Below are 22,646 nucleotides of genomic sequence, written 5' to 3'. Positions count from 1 at the left end.
CTCCTGGCACTGTCCCTGGCTCCTCAATTGTTTCAGGCTTTCTGCAGCAACCTGAAGCAATCGAGCACAGATAACACAGATCAATGCAGTACAAAGTACTGCATTGATTCCTATGAGCATTCATGGTATTGCTTATGGAAGTCCCCTATAAATTAATTAAACTTTAAAGGGAATGTGTAATCACAAAATGACTTATTGTATAAATAATGTTTTTATGTTTACATTTACATTTTTTTATTACTTTTTTTTTTTTTTTAAATGTTGGTGTCATTTTTCCTAATTTTCCATTGATCTCTTTAGATTATAAAATAATCTTGATACCTTGCAGTTTCTATTCTCCCCACTGGGGCTAAAACTAAACTGAGACTTCTTGTTGTGTCTGTGGTTATAAGAGGAGGCTGCTGTAAAGTGATCTGTACAGCATTGCAGCGTCATGTGACACCAGTAGATAGAGGAGACAAAAGCAGCTCTATGTGGAATGACCTCTCCACAGGTCACAGAGCGTGCGCAGTAATATCCCACATTCATTTCAAGGGCACCGAGTCTGTTTATTGTTGTCTATGTCCATGAGTCTAGCTGTAAAGCATGTCACTAAATGCTGTTAAGAACAGCCCAGGCAAGATGGCCACCCCCATACCAATGTATAGAAAGTAAAATAAAAAATATTAAAGTCAGAAAATAGAAACAGATTAGAATAAAAGGATAAGTTTTTGTATCTGACTGTAATCAGAAAAGAAAATTTGGGTTAAAAAGGTTATTTTTATATATAAAAATCCTATCCCAAAATAAAAGTTTACATCCCCACATTTTGGTAGAGAAACAAAGATAACATGTCAGTGTCACCACAGGGCGAATGATGTAAGGACTGGACTGGGGGAGAAGAGGTTACTGATGCACCATGTTTCCAAGGTGCCATGTAAGCAGGAAGGAGACAATCAGCAAGGAGGAAGTGACACTGATCTGCTGAAATTGGGGACATCAGGAGGCAGCACTGTGTTCATTATCAGGATCAGTGGCGTAGCTATAGAGGGTCACATCGGCACAGTTGCGACTGGGCCCGCACACTAGGGGGGCCCGGCCGCCCTCCTCTCTACACCATATCTCTCTGCAGGCAGGGGAGGTATGGCTGTATATAGAGGACAGGTGGTAGGAGGGGAGGTATGGCGGTATATAGAGGACAGGTGGTAGGAGGGGAGGTATGGCCGTAAAGTTATGGAGGACAGGTGGTAGGAGGGGAGGTATGGCCGTATATAGAGGACAGGTGGTAAGAGGGGAGATATGGCCGTATATAGAGGACAGGTGGTAGGAGGGGAGGTATGGCTGTATATAGAGGACAGGTGGTAAGAGGGGAGGTATGGCGGTATATAGAGGACAGGTGGTAGGAGGGGAGGTATGGCCGTATATAGAGGACAGGTGGTAGGAGGGGAGGTATGGCCGTATATAGAGGACAGGTGGTAGGAGGGGAGGTATGGCCGTATAGTTATAGAGGACAGGTGGTAGGAGGGGAGGTATGGCTGTATATAGAGGACAGGTGGTAGGAGGGGAGGTATGGCCGTATAGTTATAGAGGACAGGTGGTAAGAGGGGAGGTATGGCCGTATATAGAGGACAGGTGGTAGGAGGGGAGGTATGGCCGTATATAGAGGACAGGTGGTAGGAGGGGAGGTATGACCGTATATAGAGGACAGGTGGTAGGAGGGGAGGTACGGCCGTATAGTTATAGAGGACAGGTGGTAGGAGGGGAGATATGGCCGTATATAGAGGACAGGTGGTAGGAGGGGAGGTATGGCCGTATAGTTATAGAGGACAGGTGGTAGGAGGGGAGGTATGGCCGTATATAGGGGACAGGTGGTAGGAGGGGAGGTATGGCCGTATATAGAGGACAGGTGGTAGGAGGGGAGGTATGGCCGTATAGTTATAGAGGACAGGTGGTAGGAGGGGAGGTATGGCTGTATATAGAGGACAGGTGGTAAGAGGGGAGGTATGGCTGTATATAGAGGACAGGTGGTAGGAGGGGAGGTATGGCTGTATATAGAGGACAGGTGGTAGGAGGGGAGGTATGGCCGTATATAGAGGACAGGTGGTAGGAGGGGAGGTATGGCCGTATATAGAGGACAGGTGGTAGGAGGGGAGGGATGGCCGTATATAGAGGACAGGTGGTAGGAGGGGAGGTATGGCCGTATAGTTATAGAGGACAGGTGGTAGGAGGGGAGGTATGGCTGTATATAGAGGACAGGTGGTAAGAGGGGAGGTATGGCTGTATATAGAGGACAGGTGGTAGGAGGGGAGGTATGGCCGTATATAGAGGACAGGTGGTAGGAGGGGAGGTATGGCTGTATATAGAGGACAGGTGGTAAGAGGGGAGGTATGGCTGTATATAGAGGACAGGTGGTAGGAGGGGAGGTATGGCTGTATATAGAGGACAGGTGGTAGGAGGGGAGGTATGGCCGTATATAGAGGACAGGTGGTAGGAGGGGAGGTATGGCTGTATATAGAGGACAGGTGGTAAGAGGGGAGGTATGGCTGTATATAGAGGACAGGTGGTAGGAGGGGAGGTATGGCCGTATATAGAGGACAGGTGGTAGGAGGGGAGGTATGGCTGTATATAGAGGACAGGTGGTAGGAGGGGAGGTATGGCTGTATATAGAGGACAGGTGGTAGGAGGGGAGGTATGGCTGTATATAGAGGACAGGTGGTAGGAGGGGAGGTATGGCTGTATATAGAGGACAGGTGGTAAGAGGGGAGGTATGGCGGTATATAGAGGACAGGTGGTAGGAGGGGAGGTATGGCCGTATATAGAGGACAGGTGGTAGGAGGGGAGGTATGGCCGTATATAGAGGACAGGTGGTAGGAGGGGAGGTATGGCCGTATATAGAGGACAGGTGGTAGGAGGGGAGGTATGGCTGTATATAGAGGACAGGTGGTAAGAGGGGAGGTATGGCCGTATAGTTATAGAGGACAGGTGGTAGGAGGGGAGGTATGGCTGTATAGTTATAGAGGACAGGTGGTAGGAGGGGAGGTACGGCCGTATAGTTATAGAGGACAGGTGGTAGGAGGGGAGGTATGGCGGTATATAGAGGACAGGTGGTAGGAGGGGAGGTATGGCCGTATATAGAGGACAGGTGGTAGGAGGGGAGGTATGGCTGTATATAGAGGACAGGTGGTAGGAGGGGAGGTATGGCCGTATATAGAGGACAGGTGGTAGGAGGGGAGGTATGGCCGTATATAGAGGACAGGTGGTAAGAGGGGAGGTATGGCCGTATATAGAGGACAGGTGGTAGGAGGGGAGGTATGGCTGTATATAGAGGACAGGTGGTAGGAGGGGAGGTATGGCCGTATATAGAGGACAGGTGGTAGGAGGGGAGGTATGGCCGTATAGTTATAGAGGACAGGTGGTAGGAGGGGAGGTATGGCCGTATAGTTATAGAGGACAGGTGGTAGGAGGGGAGATATGGCTGTATAGTTATAGAGGACAGGTGGTAGGAGGGGAGGTATGGCCGTATATAGAGGACAGGTGGTAGGAGGGGAGGTATGGCGGTATATAGAGGACAGGTGGTAGGAGGGGAGGTATGGCCGTATAGTTATAGAGGACAGGTGGTAGGAGGGGAGGTATGGCCGTATATAGAGGACAGGTGGTAGGAGGGGAGGTATGGCCGTATATAGAGGACAGGTGGTAGGAGGGAAGGTATGGCCGTATATAGAGGACAGGTGGTAGGAGGGGAGGTATGGCGGTATATAGAGGACAGGTGGTAGGAGGGGAGGTATGGCCGTATATAGAGGACAGGTGGTAGGAGGGGAGGTATGGCCGTATATAGAGGACAGGTGGTAGGAGGGGAGGTACGGCCGTATAGTTATAGAGGACAGGTGGTAGGAGGGGAGGTATGGCCGTATATAGAGGACAGGTGGTAGGAGGTGAGGTATGGCCGTATAGTTATAGAGGACAGGTGGTAGGAGGGGAGGTATGGCCGTATATAGAGGACAGGTGGTAGGAGGGGAGGTATGGCCGTATATAGAGGACAGGTGGTAAGAGGGGAGGTATGGCTGTATATAGAGGACAGGTGGTAGGAGGGGAGGTATGGCTGTATATAGAGGACAGGTGGTAAGAGGGGAGGTATGGCCGTATATAGAGGACAGGTGGTAGGAGGGGAGGTATGGCCGTATATAGAGGACAGGTGGTAAGAGGGGAGGTATGGCCGTATATAGAGGACAGGTGGTAGGAGGGGAGGTATGGCCGTATATAGAGGACAGGTGGTAGGAGGGGAGGTATGGCCGTATATAGAGGACAGGTGGTAAGAGGGGAGGTATGGCTGTATATAGAGGACAGGTGGTAAGAGGGGAGGTATGGCTGTATATAGAGGACAGGTGGTAGGAGGGGAGGTATGGCCGTATATAGAGGACAGGTGGTAGGAGGGGAGGTACGGCCGTATAGTTATAGAGGACAGGTGGTAGGAGGGGAGGTATGGCCGTATATAGAGGACAGGTGGTAGGAGGGGAGGTATGGCTGTATATAGAGGACAGGTGGTAGGAGGGGAGGTATGGCCGTATATAGAGGACAGGTGGTAGGAGGGGAGGTATGGCCGTATATAGAGGACAGGTGGTAGGAGGGGAGGTATGGCTGTATAGTTATAGAGGACAGGTGGTAGGAGGGGAGGTATGGCCGTATAGTTATAGAGGACAGGTGGTAAGAGGGGAGGTATGGCCATATAGTTATAGAGGACAGGTGGTAGGAGGGGAGGTATGGCCGTATATAGAGGACAGGTGGTAGGAGGGGAGGTATGGCTGTATAGTTATAGAGGACAGGTGGTAGGAGGGGAGGTATGGCCGTATAGTTATAGAGGACAGGTGGTAGGAGGGGAGGTATGGCTGTATATAGAGGACAGGTGGTAGGAGGGGAGGTATGGCCGTATATAGAGGACAGGTGGTAGGAGGGGAGGTATGGCCGTATATAGAGGACAGGTGGTAGGAGGGGAGGTATGGCTGTATAGTTATAGAGGACAGGTGGTAGGAGGGGAGGTATGGCCGTATAGTTATAGAGGACAGGTGGTAAGAGGGGAGGTATGGCCATATAGTTATAGAGGACAGGTGGTAGGAGGGGAGGTATGGCCGTATATAGAGGACAGGTGGTAGGAGGGGAGGTATGGCTGTATAGTTATAGAGGACAGGTGGTAGGAGGGGAGGTATGGCCGTATAGTTATAGAGGACAGGTGGTAGGAGGGGAGGTATGGCTGTATATAGAGGACAGGTGGTAGGAGGGGAGGTATGGCCGTATATAGAGGACAGGTGGTAGGAGGGGAGGTATGGCCGTATATAGAGGACAGGTGGTAAGAGGGGAGGTATGGCCGTATATAGAGGACAGGTGGTAGGAGGGGAGGTATGGCCGTATATAGAGGACAGGTGGTAGGAGGGGAGGTATGGCCGTATATAGAGGACAGGTGGTAGGAGGGGAGGTATGGCAGGAGGTAGCAGGCATTGGTGCTTCCAGTGGTGGGGGCACCTAGGGTCCAGGGGGTTACAGCAGGCACTGGTGCTGTCAGTGATGGGGGTGCACAGGGTAGCAGGCATTGGTGCTGTCAGTGATGGGGGTGCACAGGGTAGCAGGCCCTGGTGCTGTCAGTGATGGGGGTGTAGGGGGTAGCAGCAGGCATAGTGCTGTCAGTAGTGGGGGTGTCGGCAGGCACTGGTGCTGTCAGTGATGGGGGCGCAGGGGGTAGCAGGCACTGATGCTGTCAGTGGTGGGGGTGCAGGGGGTGTCGGCAGGCACTGGAGCTGTCAGTGGTGGGGGTGCAGGGGGTGTCGGCAGGCACTGATGCTGTCAGTGGTGGGGGTGCAGGGGGTGTCGGCAGGCACTGGAGCTGTCAGTGATGGGAGTGCAGGGGGTGTCGGCAGGCACTGGAGCTGTCAGTGATGGGGGTGCAGGGGGCAGAAGGCACTGGAGCTGTCAGTGGTGTGGGTTCAGGGGGTAGCAGGCACTTGTGCTGTCAGTGATGGGGTGTCGGCAGGCATGGTGCTGTCAGTGATGGGGGTGCAGGGGGCAGCAGGCACTGGTGCTGTCAGTGGTGGGGGTTCAGGGGGTAGCAGGCACTGGTGCTGTCAGTGATGGGGGTGCAAAGGGTAGCAGGCCCTGGTGCTGTCAGTGATGGGGGTGTAGGGGGTAGCAGCAGGCATAGTGCTGTCAGTAGTGGGGGTGTCGGCAGGCACTGGTGCTGTCAGTGATGGGGGCGCAGGGGGTAGCAGGCACTGATGCTGTCAGTGGTGGGGGTGCAGGGGGTGTCGGCAGGCACTGGAGCTGTCAGTGGTGGGGGTGCAGGGGGTGTCGGCAGGCACTGATGCTGTCAGTGGTGGGGGTGCAGGGGGTGTCGGCAGGCACTGGAGCTGTCAGTGATGGGAGTGCAGGGGGTGTCGGCAGGCACTGGAGCTGTCAGTGATGGGGGTGCAGGGGGCAGAAGGCACTGGAGCTGTCAGTGGTGTGGGTTCAGGGGGTAGCAGGCACTTGTGCTGTCAGTGATGGGGTGTCGGCAGGCATGGTGCTGTCAGTGATGGGGGTGCAGGGGGCAGCAGGCACTGGTGCTGTCAGTGGTGGGGGTTCAGGGGGTAGCAGGCACTGGTGCTGTCAGTGATGGGGGTGCAAAGGGTAGCAGGCACTGATGCTGTCAGTGATGGGGGTGTAGGGGGTAGCAGCAGGCATAGTGCTGTCAGTAGTGGGGGTGTTGGCAGGCACTGGTGCTGTCAGTGATGGGGGCGCAGGGGGTAGCAGGCACTGATGCTGTCAGTGGTGGGGGTGCAGGGGGTAGCAGCAGGCATGGAGCTGTCAGTGGTGGGGGTGCAGGGGGTAGCAGCAGGCATGGAGCTGTCAGTGGTGGGGGTGCAGGGGGTGTCGGCAGGCACTGGAGCTGTCAGTGATGGGGGTGCAGGGGGCAGAAGGCACTGGTGCTGTCAGTGGTGGGGGTGCAGGGGGCAGCAGGCACTGGAGCTGTCAGTGGTGTGGGTTCAGGGGGGAGCAGGCACTTGTGCTGTCAGTGATGGAGGTGTCGGCAGGCATGGTGCTGTCAGTGATGGGGTGTCGGCAGGCATGGTGCTGTCAGTGGTGGGGGTGCAGCAGGCATGGTGCTGTCAGTGATGGGGTGTCGGCAGGCATGGTGCTGTCAGTGATGGGGGTGCAGCAGGCATGGTGCTGTCAGTGGTGGGGGTGCATCAGGCATGGTGCTGTCAGTGATGGGGGTGCAGCAGGCATGGTGCTGTCAGTGGTGGGGGTGCAGCAGGCATGGTGCTGTCAGTGATGGGGTGTCGGCAGGCATGGTGCTGTCAGTGATGGGGTGTCGGCAGGCATGGTGCTGTCAGTGATGGGGGTGCAGCAGGCATGGTGCTGTCAGTGATGGGGGTGCAGGGGGTAGCGGCAGGCATGGTGCTGTCAGTGATGGAGGTGTCGGCAGGCATGGTGCTGTCAGTGATGGGGGTGCAGCAGGCACTTGTGCTGTCAGTGATGGGGTGCAGCAGGCATGGTGCTGTCAGTGATGGGGTGCAGCAGGCATGGTGCTGTCAGTGATGGGGGTGCAGCAGGCATGGTGCTGTCAGTGATGGGGGTGCAGCAGGCAGTGTTGGGGCACCGGGGGGCACAGTGGGGGTGTCCGGGGGAGAGGCGGCTCCGGGCAGGGAGGAGGCCGTGTGCTCCAGCAGGGGGGGCGGCTGCTCCTCTCCCCACTCCCCGCTGCCTCCCCCGGGACACCCTCCGCCCGGCAGCCGCCAGCACCATGCAGCCTCAGTACAGTGATCGCCGGGCTGCAGAGCGGATCAGAGCGGGGAGGAGAGCGCGGACCCATGTTCTCCATCCAGGACTCGCTGTCCCGGGCGGCGCTCAGCATGAAGGAGGAACCGCTGCCCACCGTGCGGAGCTGGATGCAGAGCCCCGGGATCCTGGACGCCAGCACCGCCGCGCAGAGGTACCGGGACCGGGGGAGGAGGGCAGGGGGACACCCCGGGACTAACGGCACTGCACCCGGGACTGACTGCACCCGGGACTGACTGCACTGCACCCGGGACTGACTGCACCCGGGACTGACTGCACCCGGGACTAACGGCACTGCACCCGGGACTGACTGCACCGGCACTGCACCCGGGACTAACTGCACCCCGGGACTAACGGCACTGCACCCGGGACTGACTGCACCCGGGACTAACGGCACTGCACCCGGGACTGACTGCACCCGGGACTAACGGCACTGCACCCGGGACTGACTGCACCCCGACACCGGCTCTGCACCCGGGACTGACGGCACCCCGACACCGGCACTGCACCCGGGACTGACTGCACCCCGACACCGGCACTGCACCCGGGACTGACTGCACCCCGACACCGGCACTGTACTCACTACCGGAGCTGTAGTACAATAACATCCAACCACACTGACCGCACTGTACTCCACTCACCCCTAATGCTGTACTCCACTCACCCCTAATGCTGTACTCCACTCACCCCTAATGCTGTACTCCACTCACCCCTAATGCTGTATTCCACTCACCCCTAATGCTGTACTCCACTCACCCCTAATGCTGTACTCCACTCACCCCTAATGCTGTACTCCACTCACTCCTAATGCTGTACTCCACTCACCCCTAATGCTGTACTCCACTCACCCCTAATGCTGTACTCCACTCACCCCTAATGCTGTACTCCACTCACCCCTAATGCTGTACTCCACTCACCCCTAATGCTGTACTCCACTCACCCCTAATGCTGTACTCCACTCACCCCTAATGCTGTACTCCACTCACTCCTAATGCTGTACTCCACTCACCCCTAATGCTGTACTCCACTCACCCCTAATGCTGTACTCCACTCACTCCTAATGCTGTACTCCACTCACCCCTAATGCTGTACTCCACTCACCCCTAATGCTGTACTCCACTCACCCCTAATGCTGTACTCCACTCACCCCTAATGCTGTATTCCACTCACCCCTAATGCTGTACTCCACTCACCCCTAATGCTGTACTCCACTCACCCCTAATGCTGTACTCCACTCACCCCTAATGCTGTACTCCACTCACCCCTAATGCTGTACTCCACTCACCCCTAATGCTGTACTCCACTCACCCCTAATGCTGTACTCCACTCACTCCTAATGCTGTACTCCACTCACCCCTAATGCTGTACTCCACTCACCCCTAATGCTGTACTCCACTCACCCCTAATGCTGTACTCCACTCACTCCTAATGCTGTACTCCACTCACCCCTAATGCTGTACTCCACTCACCCCTAATGCTGTACTCCACTCACTCCTAATGCTGTACTCCACTCACCCCTAATGCTGTACTCCACTCACCCCTAATGCTGTACTCCACTCACCCCTAATGCTGTACTCCACTCACCCCTAATGCTGTACTCCACTCACCCCTAATGCTGTACTCCACTCACCCCTAATGCTGTACTCCACTCACCCCTAATGCTGTACTCCACTCACCCCTAATGCTGTACTCCACTCACCCCTAATGCTGTACTCCACTCACCCCTAATGCTGTACTCCACTCACATCTAATGCTGTACTCCACTCACCCCTAATGCTGTACTCCACTCACCCCTAATGCTGTACTCCACTCACCCCTAATGCTGTACTCCACTCACCCCTAATGCTGTACTCCACTCACCCCTAATGCTGTACTCCACTCACCCCTAATGCTGTACTCCACTCACCCCTAATGCTGTACTCCACTCACCCCTAATGCTGTACTCCACTCACATCTAATGCTGTACTCCACTCACCCCTAATGCTGTACTCCACTCACCCCTAATGCTGTACTCCACTCACATCTAATGCTGTACTCCACTCACCCCTAATGCTGTACTCCACTCACCCCTAATGCTGTACTCCACTCACCCCTAATGCTGTACTCCACTCACCCCTAATGCTGTACTCCACTCACCCCTAATGCTGTACTCCACTCACCCCTAATGCTGTACTCCACTCACCCCTAATGCTGTACTCCACTCACCCCTAATGCTGTACTCCACTCACCCCTAATGCTGTACTCCACTCACCCCTAATGCTGTACTCCACTCACCCCTAATGCTGCACTCCACTCACCCCTAATGCTGCACTCCACTCACCCCTAATGCTGCACTCCACTCACCCCTAATGCTGCACTCCACTCACCCCTAATGCTGCACTCCACTCACCCCTAATGCTGCACTCCACTCACCCCTAATGCTGCACTCCACTCACCCCTAATGCTGTACTCCACTCACCCCTAATGCTGTACTCCACTCACACCTAATGCTGCACTCCACCTACACACAATCACATTGTACTGTACCTTGTTCACACCCAGTTGCATTGTCCTGCACTCCACTTACACCCAGAGCTGCACCATGAATCAGTCACACCCATCAACACTGAATACACCATGCACAGCAACCCCTGGGATGGTCCTGTACTCTACTCACACCCAAAGCTGCATTATACTCCGCTCACTCCCTGACACTCCACAATAACTGCACCCAAACTCCAGGGACTGTTTCCCCTGTGACCCCCCCACTCACACTGACACAGCACTCCATCCACACAACCCTACCAGGGGAAGACTGACTGCACTGATCACCGACTGTGTCCTGCTCCACACAGGACACACCGACCAGACCTATATACTAGGACAGGACACTGACCCAAGGCTGTATTGGGACAATTGTTACTGACACTCTTCCAGGACTCTCACAGGACATGTTCTGCTGACAATGATTCAAGACTCTCTCAGGACATGTCCTAGTGACTCTGATTCCGGACTCTCTCAGGACATGTCCTAGTGACTCTGATTCCGGACTCTCTCAGGACATGTCCTAGTGACTCTGATTCCGGACTCTCTCAGGACATGTCCTAGTGACTCTGATTCCGGACTCTCTCAGGACATGTCCTAGTGACTCTGATTCCGGACTCTCTCAGGACATGTCCTAGTGACTCTGATTCAGGACTCTCATGGGCCAAGTCCAATGCAGACTGATTCAGGACTCTCATGGGCCAAGTCCTATGGACACTGATTCAGGACTCTCACAGGACATGTCCTAGTGACTCTGATTCCGGACTCTCTCAGGACATGTCCTAGTGACTCTGATTCCGGACTCTCTCAGGACATGTCCTAGTGACTCTGATTCCGGACTCTCTCAGGACAGGTCCTACTGAAACTGATTCAGGACTCTCTCAGGCCATGTCCTAGTGACTCTGATTCCGGACTCTCTCAGGACAGGTCCTACTGACACTGATTCAGGAATCTTTCAGGACATGTCCTAGTGACTCTGATTCCGGACTCTCTCAGGACATGTCCTAGTGACTCTGATTCAGGACTCTCATGGGCCAAGTCCAATGCAGACTGATTCAGGACTCTCATGGGCCAAGTCCTATGGACACTGATTCAGGACTCTAACAGGACACATCCTACTAACACTGGCTCAGGACTCTCGGTGGACATGTTCTACTGACACTTATTTAGGACTCTCACAGGACAGATCCTTCTTTTCTCTTGTCCTATTGACACCTTCCCAGGACATATACCCTGACACTTGACCCAAGACTGACACGGCACATATACTACTGACACTGATTCAGAACGTTCATCGAGGACTTTCACACAACATCAACCAGTGACTAAGGACTATCGCAGGACATATCCCTCCAAGACTGATTTGGGTCTCTCACAGTGCATGTCCTACTGACACTCACCCAGGACTCTCACAGGACATATCTTACTCACACTGATTTAGGACTCTGACATGACGTATCCCACTGATTTAGGGACTATCACAGGACATCTTTCCTGACACTGATGGAGGACTATCACAGGACCTATTTTTCTGAATCAGTCCTGTGATAGTCCTTGGTCACTGGTTCAGGTTGTTAAAAAGTCCTGGATAAATTACCTGAATGAATGTTAGTAGTCCTCATCCAGTGTCAGGAAAATATTTCCTGTGATAGTCCCTAAATCAGTGTCAGGAAAAGATGTCCTGTGATATTTTCCTGACACTGATTTAGGGACTATCACAGGACATATTTTCCTGACACTGATTTAGGGACTATCACAGGACATCTTTCCTGACACTGATGGAGGACTATCACAGGACCTCTTTTTCTGACACTGATTTAGAGACTATCACAGGACATATTTTCCTGACAGCGGTTAAGGACTATCACCAGACATCTTTTCCTGACACTGATTTAGAGACTATCACAGGACATAGTCCCCAAATCAGTGTCAGGAAAATATGTCCTGTGATAGTCCCTAAATCAGTGTCAGGAAAATATCACAGGACATCTTTTCCTGACACTGATTTAGAGACTATCACAGGACATCTTTTCCTGACACTGATTTAGGGACTATCACAGGAAATATTTTCCTGACACTGGATGAGGACTACTAACATTCATTCAGGTAATTTATCCAGGACTTTTTAACAACCTGAACCAGTGACCAAGGACTATCACAGGACTGATTCAGGACCCTGACAGGACACCGAAATAGAGCCTATCACAGTCCCCGTAAATCCGCATTACACAGGAAAGTTCTGGGACCTTGGACAGTCACTTCAAAAGTAAAAGGACTCTCTCAGGAAATGTCTAACACCTGCAGGATGATTCCAGGACATTGCTTTATCGGACTATTGGAGGACATGTCCATCTGATATAGGACTATTAAAGGAATTGCCTCATCTACCTCACTGACATGTACTCTCTAAGGTCGCATACTGCACTATGGCCCTGTGATCTATGGAATATCCTACCAGTACTGACCAAGGACTAATCGCTGTCAAGTTCTTCTGGATCATATGATGTGAACCACAGATAAGCTACAGGACCTTCACAGGACTCTTCTTACAAATGCCAAGAATATTACATGTCCCGTATACCAGGACTATGAGCTATTGGAGTTGTCTGGACTATCACAGGTTATGTCGTACTGAGGCTATTCCCGAGGACTGTCACTGAATCTGTCCTACTAATCTGGAACCATCACAGAATCTGTCCTACTAATCTGGAACCATCACAGACTTTGTCCTACTAATCTGGAACCATCACAGAATCTGTCCTACTAATCTGGAACCATCACAGACTTTGTCCTACTAATCTGGGACTATCACAGGTCATGTCCTATGTTCTATTCATAGCATAATGCAGGACTATCATAGGACATATCCCACTCACACTCACCTAGGACTGTCACAGGAGAGGAATTACTGATACAGATTAAGGATTATAACCCGATATAAACCGGAGACCCAGGACTATCACAGTGCAGGATCAACTGACCCAGTACTAACACAGTACATCATCCACTGACCCAGTACTATCACAGTACATCATCCACTGACCCAGTACTATCACAGTACATGATCCACTGACCCAAGACTATGACAGTACATCATCCACTGACCCAAGACTATGACAGTACATAATCTACTGACCTAGGACTATGACAGTACACAACCCACTGACCCAGGATGATCCACTGACCCTGGACTATCACAGTACATAATCCACTGACCCTGGACTATCACAGTACATCATCCACTGACCCAGGACTATCACAGTACATGATCCAGTGACCCAGGACTATCACAGTACATAAACCACTGACCCAGGATTTTCACAATACATGATTCAAAGACACAGGACTATGACAGTACATAATCCACTAACCCAGGATGATCCACTAACCCAGGATGATCCACTGACCCAGGACTATCATGGTACATAATCACCTGACCCAGGACTATCACAGTACATAATCCACTGACCTAGGACTATGACAGTACATAATCCACTGACCTAGGACTATGACAGTACATAACCCTCTTACCCAGGATGATCCACTGACCCTGGACTATCACAGTACATGATCCACTGACCCTGGACTATCACAGGAGGAGTCACTTGTACTCAGATGTAACATTAGAATTGTACCATATCAGCTGTAGTATAAGTCTCTATAGTAGTTGTGGGTATACGGCAGTAGTTGTGGGTATACGGCAGTAGTTGTGTAGTTGTCGGTGTATGGCAGCACTCTCTCGCTGTGTTGGTGTAGTGTAGTGAACAGAAGAGTGCAATAAGGCAGGGTGGAGAGCTGTACCCTCTCAGTATCTCCATGTACTGTGCTTGGGAGAAGCTGAATAATATTACCGTCCGGATGCGAGGACTCCTCCACTGGCGGACACTGCACTTCCTAGGGGAACTTTATCAATCAAGAAACTTAAAGGAAATTTTTCCCCCTTTTACCGAAACCCTGGATAATAGATAAAAAATCCTAAAAATACAAATAATAACAATAATAAATGATGAATAAATAATGAAATACAAATAATTCAACATAACAGCAACAATATAATGACAATATAACTATATAACCCTGATAATAACAATATAATAACTATATAACCTGGATAATAACAATATAATAACTATATAACCCTGATAATAACAATATAATAACTATGTAACCCTGATAATAATAATATAATAACTATATAACCCTGATAATAATAATAATAGAATAACTATATAACCCTGATAATAACAATAGAATAACTATATAACCCTGATAATAACAATATAATAACTATATAACCCTGATAATAATAATATAATAACTATGTAACCCTGATAATAACAATATAATAACTATATAACCCTGATAATAATAATATAATAACTATGTAACCCTGATAATAACAATATAATAACTATATAACCCTGATAATAATAATATAATAACTATGTAACCCTGATAATAATAATATAATAACTATATAACCCTAATAACTATATAACCCTGATAATGACAATATAATAACTATATAACCCTAATAATAACTATATAATCCTGATAATAACAATATAACCTAATAATACCAATATAATAACTATATAACCCTGATAATAACTATATAACCCTGATAATAATATAATAACTATATAACCCCGATAATAATATAATAACTATATAACCCTGATAATAACTATATAACCCTGATAATAATATAATAACTATATAACCCTGATAATAATATAATAACTATATAACCCTGATAATATAATAATAATAATATAATAAAGACATAATAACAATATAACCCAGATAATAATAGTAAAAAGATCTATTATACATCCTCACATCGCTGTTACTATTACTATTAGGTTGCTAATATTTTATTATTAGGAGAATTATTTCGCTACGGTTATACACATTTATTACTATTAGAATTTATTGCCTGTATTAGTATTTTATCCAATTGTATTAGTATTTCTCATTAGCTTGTATCACTATTTTCCTAGTCTTTATTTTATATTTATACTTTATTTGTATTTTTTATTTGTGTATTTTACTATAACTTTATTATTAGTATTAGACCCTCACCTATCCCCTGTTTATTATATCATTATTATTTTTGTTGTTTATTATAATGTATTATGGCTGCATTGTTTTCACTGATTTATTCGGTCATATTATTATTATTTGCTGTGGCTGTGACCCGGTGAGCTCTCCTGGTGTTGTTGCGTCTCCGCTGGTGATGGATTGTGTTGGCATCCTATGACTCCGCCGCTCCGGATGACATCTTCCCCATCTGGCTCTTCTCACGTTATCACTAATGTGGTATAATAGTCGGGGCCTGCTGCCTCCTCCATATAATCTCCAGCCGTCCGTTATTAACCGTTCTTTCCTTTCTGTAATCTGACACATTGTACAATAGACAGACTTTAATAATTAGCCCAAAATAAATAAACTCGGAGGGGGGGGGGGGTGATACATGTCCAGTCCCCCCCCCCTCCCATTAAGACACTGATTACGCCCGGCCACAAAACTTAAATGCAGTTAATTTCTTAATTTTATGCAACAATAGAAACAGTGATTCTGATCTATTTCTGTGTCATTTTATATTTTTTTTATATTTATATATTTTTTTAATTTATGTTTTTACTTGTTTAAATGTATTCATTGTTGTAAATGCAACGTGAAAAAACTTTAAATCCAAACTAGAATTGGATTGAGGAAAATGAATAAATAGAAACAAAAAAAAAGGTAACCCCCCCCCCCCCACACACACACACGCGCGCGCACACACAAAGATTAAAACACTACAAGCAAAAAAATTATGAGTACAAAAAAAAGTATTCTATAAAACAGTCATTCTAAAAATAGGAAAAAGAAAATTTTGAGTAGCAGAAGGAAGGTAAAAAATAAATGTAATATTGAAAACAAAAAAAAACACAACATAAAAAATTATAAAAATATATGCAAAATATCACGCTCAACCAACAATTGTACTGAACATACAAATAGTATCAAAAGCAACAAGAGTAAAAAAAAAAAAGAATTTATAAAAATTTAAAACAATAAAATAAAGATAAAAGTAAAAAGCAAAAAATAGTTTGAAACTGTCAATGACGGGGTTAACTAGGGAACTGTGCGCAGTTACATCCCTCCAGTAACACAACTTTTCCTCATCTCTTTAATCTTTATGGTTTGTCAGATGATTTTTAGTTTTATATATCTAGTAAAAGACAAAAAAAAAAAATCTATATTAATATTAAACGTAACAATTTATTTATTTTTTTTAATTTTTGTAAAAAATTGTCGGGTACCATTGGCATGGGTAGAGTGAGGCAATCTGATAGTGGTAGTTGATTTTGTATATGTTTTTACATGATTTGTCCTGAGGTGGTGCAGGTACATATATTAGTAGTGGTTTTATATGATTTGGCCCCAGGTGGTGCAGGTAGATCTATTAGTAGTGGTTTTATATGATTCGGCCCCAGGTGGTGCAGGTACATATATTAGTAGTAGTTTTATATGATTCGGCCCCAGGTGGTGCAGGTAGATCTATCAGTAGTAGTTTTATATGATTCGGCCCCAGGTGGTGCAGGTAGATCTATTAGTAGTAGTTTTATATGATTCGGCCCCAGGTGGTGCAGGTAGATCTATTAGTAGTAGTTTTATATGATTCGGCCCCAGGTGGTGCAGGTAGATCTATTAGTAGTGGTTTTATATGATTCGGCCCCAGGTGGTGCAGGTAGATCTATTAGTAGTGGTTTTATATGATTGGGCCCCAGGTGGTGCAGGTACATATATTAGTAGTGGTTTTATATGATTGGGCCCCAGGTGGTGCAGGTAGATCTATCATTAGTGGTTTTATATGATTCGGCCCCAGGTGGTGCAGGTAGATCTATTAGTAGTGGTTTTATATGATTCGGCCCCAGGTGGTGAAGGTAGATCTATTAGTAGTAGTTTTATATGATTCGGCCCCAGGTGGTGCAGGTAGATCTATCAGTAGTAGTTTTATATGATTCGGCCCCAGGTGGTGCAGGTAGATCTATTAGTAGTAGTTTTATATGATTGGGCCCCAGGTGGTGCAGGTAGATCTATTAGTAGTAGTTTTATATGATTCGGCCCCAGGTGGTGCAGGTAGATCTATTAGTAGTAGTTTTATATGATTTGGCCCCAGGTGGTGCAGGTAGATCTATTAGTAGTAGTTTTATATGATTCGGCCCCAGGTGGTGCAGGTAGATCTATTAGTAGTAGTTTTATATGATTGGGCCCCAGGTGGTGCAGGTAGATCTATTAGTAGTAGTTTTATATGATTGGGCCCCAGGTGGTGCAGGTAGATCTATTAGTAGTAGTTTTATATGATTCGGCCCCAGGTGGTGCAGGTAGATCTATCAGTAGTAGTTTTATATGATTCGGCCCCAGGTGGTGCAGGTAGATCTATTAGTAGTAGTTTTATATGATTCGGCCCCAGGTGGTGCAGGTAGATCTATTAGTAGTGGTTTTATATGATTGGGCCCCAGGTGGTGCAGGTAGATCTATTAGTAGTGGTTTTATATGATTGGGCCCCAGGTGGTGCAGGTAGATCTATTAGTAGTGGTTTTATATGATTGGGTCCCAGGTGGTGCAGGTAGATCTATTAGTAGTGGTTTTATATGATTCGGCCCCAGGTGGTGCAGGTAGATCTATCATTAGTGGTTTTATATGATTCGGCCCCAGGTGGTGCAGGTAGATCTATCAGTAGTAGTTTTATATGATTGGGCCCCAGGTGGTGCAGGTAGATCTATTAGTAGTAGTTTTATATGATTTGGCCCCAGGTGGTGCAGGTAGATCTATTAGTAGTGGTTTTATATGATTCGGCCCCAGGTGGTGAAGGTAGATCTATTAGTAGTAGTTTTATATGATTCGGCCCCAGGTGGTGCAGGTAGATCTATCAGTAGTAGTTTTATATGATTCGGCCCCAGGTGGTGCAGGTAGATCTATTAGTAGTAGTTTTATATGATTGGGCCCCAGGTGGTGCAGGTAGATCTATTAGTAGTAGTTTTATATGATTCGGCCCCAGGTGGTGCAGGTAGATCTATTAGTAGTAGTTTTATATGATTTGGCCCCAGGTGGTGCAGGTAGATCTATTAGTAGTAGTTTTATATGATTCGGCCCCAGGTGGTGCAGGTAGATCTATTAGTAGTAGTTTTATATGATTGGGCCCCAGGTGGTGCAGGTAGATCTATTAGTAGTAGTTTTATATGATTGGGCCCCAGGTGGTGCAGGTAGATCTATTAGTAGTAGTTTTATATGATTCGGCCCCAGGTGGTGCAGGTAGATCTATTAGTAGTGGTTTTATATGATTGGGCCCCAGGTGGTGCAGGTAGATCTATTAGTAGTAGTTTTATATGATTGGGCCCCAGGTGGTGCAGGTAGATCTATTAGTAGTAGTTTTATATGATTCGGCCCCAGGTGGTGCAGGTAGATCTATTAGTAGTGGTTTTATATGATTCGGCCCCAGGTGGTGAAGGTAGATCTATTAGTAGTAGTTTTATATGATTCGGCCCCAGGTGGTGCAGGTAGATCTATCAGTAGTAGTTTTATATGATTCGGCCCCAGGTGGTGCAGGTAGATCTATTAGTAGTAGTTTTATATGATTGGGCCCCAGGTGGTGCAGGTAGATCTATTAGTAGTAGTTTTATATGATTCGGCCCCAGGTGGTGCAGGTAGATCTATTAGTAGTAGTTTTATATGATTTGGCCCCAGGTGGTGCAGGTAGATCTATTAGTAGTAGTTTTATATGATTCGGCCCCAGGTGGTGCAGGTAGATCTATTAGTAGTAGTTTTATATGATTGGGCCCCAGGTGGTGCAGGTAGATCTATTAGTAGTAGTTTTATATGATTGGGCCCCAGGTGGTGCAGGTAGATCTATTAGTAGTAGTTTTATATGATTCGGCCCCAGGTGGTGCAGGTAGATCTATTAGTAGTGGTTTTATATGATTGGGCCCCAGGTGGTGCAGGTAGATCTATTAGTAGTAGTTTTATATGATTGGGCCCCAGGTGGTGCAGGTAGATCTATTAGTAGTAGTTTTATATGATTGGGCCCCAGGTGGTGCAGGTAGATCTATTAGTAGTAGTTTTATATGATTTGGCCCCAGGTGGTGCAGGTAGATCTATCAGTAGTGGTTTTATATGATTGGGCCCCAGGTGGTGCAGGTACATCTATTAGTAGTGGTTTTATATGATTGGGCCCCAGGTGGGGCAGGTAGATCTATCATTAGTGGTTTTATATGATTCGGCCCCAGGTGGTGCAGGTAGATCTATTAGTAGTGGTTTTATATGATTCGGCCCCAGGTGGTGAAGGTAGATCTATCAGTAGTAGTTTTATATGATTCGGCCCCAGGTGGTGCAGGTAGATCTATCAGTAGTAGTTTTATATGATTCGGCCCCAGGTGGTGCAGGTAGATCTATTAGTAGTAGTTTTATATGATTGGGCCCCAGGTGGTGCAGGTAGATCTATTAGTAGTAGTTTTATATGATTCGGCCCCAGGTGGTGCAGGTAGATCTATTAGTAGTAGTTTTATATGATTTGGCCCCAGGTGGTGCAGGTAGATCTATTAGTAGTAGTTTTATATGATTCGGCCCCAGGTGGTGCAGGTAGATCTATTAGTAGTAGTTTTATATGATTGGGCCCCAGGTGGTGCAGGTAGATCTATTAGTAGTAGTTTTATATGATTGGGCCCCAGGTGGTGCAGGTAGATCTATTAGTAGTAGTTTTATATGATTCGGCCCCAGGTGGTGCAGGTAGATCTATTAGTAGTGGTTTTATATGATTGGGCCCCAGGTGGTGCAGGTAGATCTATTAGTAGTAGTTTTATATGATTGGGCCCCAGGTGGTGCAGGTAGATCTATTAGTAGTGGTTTTATATGATTCGGCCCCAGGTGGTGCAGGTAGATCTATTAGTAGTAGTTTTATATGATTCGGCCCCAGGTGGTGCAGGTAGATCTATTAGTAGTGGTTTTATATGATTCGGCCCCAGGTGGTGAAGGTAGATCTATTAGTAGTAGTTTTATATGATTCGGCCCCAGGTGGTGCAGGTAGATCTATCAGTAGTAGTTTTATATGATTCGGCCCCAGGTGGTGCAGGTAGATCTATTAGTAGTAGTTTTATATGATTGGGCCCCAGGTGGTGCAGGTAGATCTATTAGTAGTAGTTTTATATGATTCGGCCCCAGGTGGGGCAGGTAGATCTATTAGTAGTAGTTTTATATGATTCGGCCCCAGGTGGTGCAGGTAGATCTATTAGTAGTAGTTTTATATGATTCGGCCCCAGGTGGTGCAGGTAGATCTATTAGTAGTGGTTTTATATGATTCGGCCCCAGGTGGTGCAGGTAAATCTATCATTAGTGGTTTTATATGATTCGGCCCCAGGTGGTGCAGGTAGATCTATTAGTAGTAGTTTTATATGATTGGGCCCCAGGTGGTGCAGGTAGATCTATTAGTAGTAGTTTTATATGATTGGGCCCCAGGTGGTGCAGGTAGATCTATTAGTAGTGGTTTTATATGATTTGGCCCCAGGTGGTGCAGGTAGATCTATTAGTAGTGATTTTATATGATTTGGCCCCAGGTGGTGCAGGTAGATCTATTAGTAGTAGTTTTATATGATTTGGCCCCAGGTGGTGCAGGTAGATCTATTAGTAGTAGTTTTATATGATTCGGCCCCAGGTGGTGCAGGTAGATCTATTAGTAGTGGTTTTATATGATTGGGCCCCAGGTGGTGCAGGTACATATATTAGTAGTGGTTTTATATGATTGGGCCCCAGGTGGTGCAGGTAGATCTATTAGTAGTATTTTTATATGATTGGGCCCCAGGTGGTGCAGGTAGATCTATTAGTAGTGGTTTTATATGATTCGGCCCCAGGTGGTGCAGGTAGATCTATTAGTAGTGGTTTTATATGATTCGGCCCCAGGTGGGGCAGGTAGATCTATTAGTAGTAGTTTTATATGATTCGGCCCCAGGTGGTGCAGGTAGATCTATTAGTAGTAGTTTTATATGATTCGGCCCCAGGTGGTGCAGGTAGATCTATTAGTAGTGGTTTTATATGATTGGGCCCCAGGTGGTGCAGGTACATATATTAGTAGTAGTTTTATATGATTGGGCCCCAGGTGGTGCAGGTAGATCTATAAGTAGTAGTTTTATATGATTGGGCCCCAGGTGGTGCAGGTAGATCTATAAGTAGTAGTTTTATATGATTCGGCCCCAGGTGGTGCAGGTAGATCTATCAGTAGTAGTTTTATATGATTCGGCCCCAGGTGGTGCAGGTACATATATTAGTAGTGGTTTTATATGATTGGGCCCCAGGTGGTGCAGGTACATATATTAGTAGTGGTTTTATATGATTTGGCCCCAGGTGGTGCAGGTAGATCTATTAGTAGTAGTTTTATATGATTCGGCCCCAGGTGGTGCAGGTAGATCTATTAGTAGTAGTTTTATATGATTGGGCCCCAGGTGGTGCAGGTAGATCTATTAGTAGTGGTTTTATATGATTGGGCCCCAGGTGGTGCAGGTAGATCTATTAGTAGTAGTTTTATATGATTCGGCCCCAGGTGGTGCAGGTAGATCTATCAGTAGTGGTTTTATATGATTGGGCCCCAGGTGGTGCAGGTAGATCTATTAGTAGTAGTTTTATATGATTCGGCCCCAGGTGGTGCAGGTAAATCTATCATTAGTGGTTTTATATGATTCGGCCCCAGGTGGTGCAGGTAGATCTATTAGTAGTGGTTTTATATGATTGGGCCCCAGGTGGTGCAGGTAGATCTATTAGTAGTGGTTTTATATGATTCGGCCCCAGGTGGTGCAGGTAGATCTATTAGTAGTATTTTTATATGATTGGGCCCCAGGTGGTGCAGGTAGATCTATTAGTAGTGGTTTTATATGATTCGGCCCCAGGTGGTGCAGGTAGATCTATTAGTAGTGGTTTTATATGATTCGGCCCCAGGTGGGGCAGGTAGATCTATTAGTAGTAGTTTTATATGATTCGGCCCCAGGTGGTGCAGGTAGATCTATTAGTAGTAGTTTTATATGATTCGGCCCCAGGTGGTGCAGGTAGATCTATTAGTAGTGGTTTTATATGATTGGGCCCCAGGTGGTGCAGGTACATATATTAGTAGTAGTTTTATATGATTGGGCCCCAGGTGGTGCAGGTAGATCTATAAGTAGTAGTTTTATATGATTCGGCCCCAGGTGGTGCAGGTAGATCTATCAGTAGTAGTTTTATATGATTCGGCCCCAGGTGGTGCAGGTAGATCTATTAGTAGTAGTTTTATATGATTCGGCCCCAGGTGGTGCAGGTAGATCTATCAGTAG

At 47.4% G+C, this 22,646-nt stretch overlaps 1 protein-coding gene across 2 annotated transcripts in view; it reads left to right on the top strand.

The window, feature by feature from the left end:
• The first annotated feature begins 7,770 nt into the window (after nucleotides 1-7,770).
• LOC138796642 (transcription factor COE3-like) overlaps nucleotides 7,771-22,646 on the top strand; it is an 89,186-nt gene continuing 74,310 nt past the window's right edge. For both annotated transcript variants that reach the window (XM_069976267.1, XM_069976266.1), the window contains exon 1: nucleotides 7,771-7,936. In XM_069976267.1, the coding sequence (XP_069832368.1) occupies nucleotides 7,815-7,936 (122 nt within the window). In that variant the 5' untranslated portion in view covers nucleotides 7,771-7,814. The remainder of the gene's footprint in view (nucleotides 7,937-22,646) is intronic.

Source organism: Dendropsophus ebraccatus, chromosome 7 (assembly GCF_027789765.1).
Source record: "Dendropsophus ebraccatus isolate aDenEbr1 chromosome 7, aDenEbr1.pat, whole genome shotgun sequence".
NCBI classification, from domain to species: domain Eukaryota; kingdom Metazoa; phylum Chordata; class Amphibia; order Anura; family Hylidae; genus Dendropsophus; species Dendropsophus ebraccatus.
The sequence above is the reverse complement of the archived record's forward strand: the minus strand, read 5'-3'. Positions and strand labels throughout refer to the sequence as shown.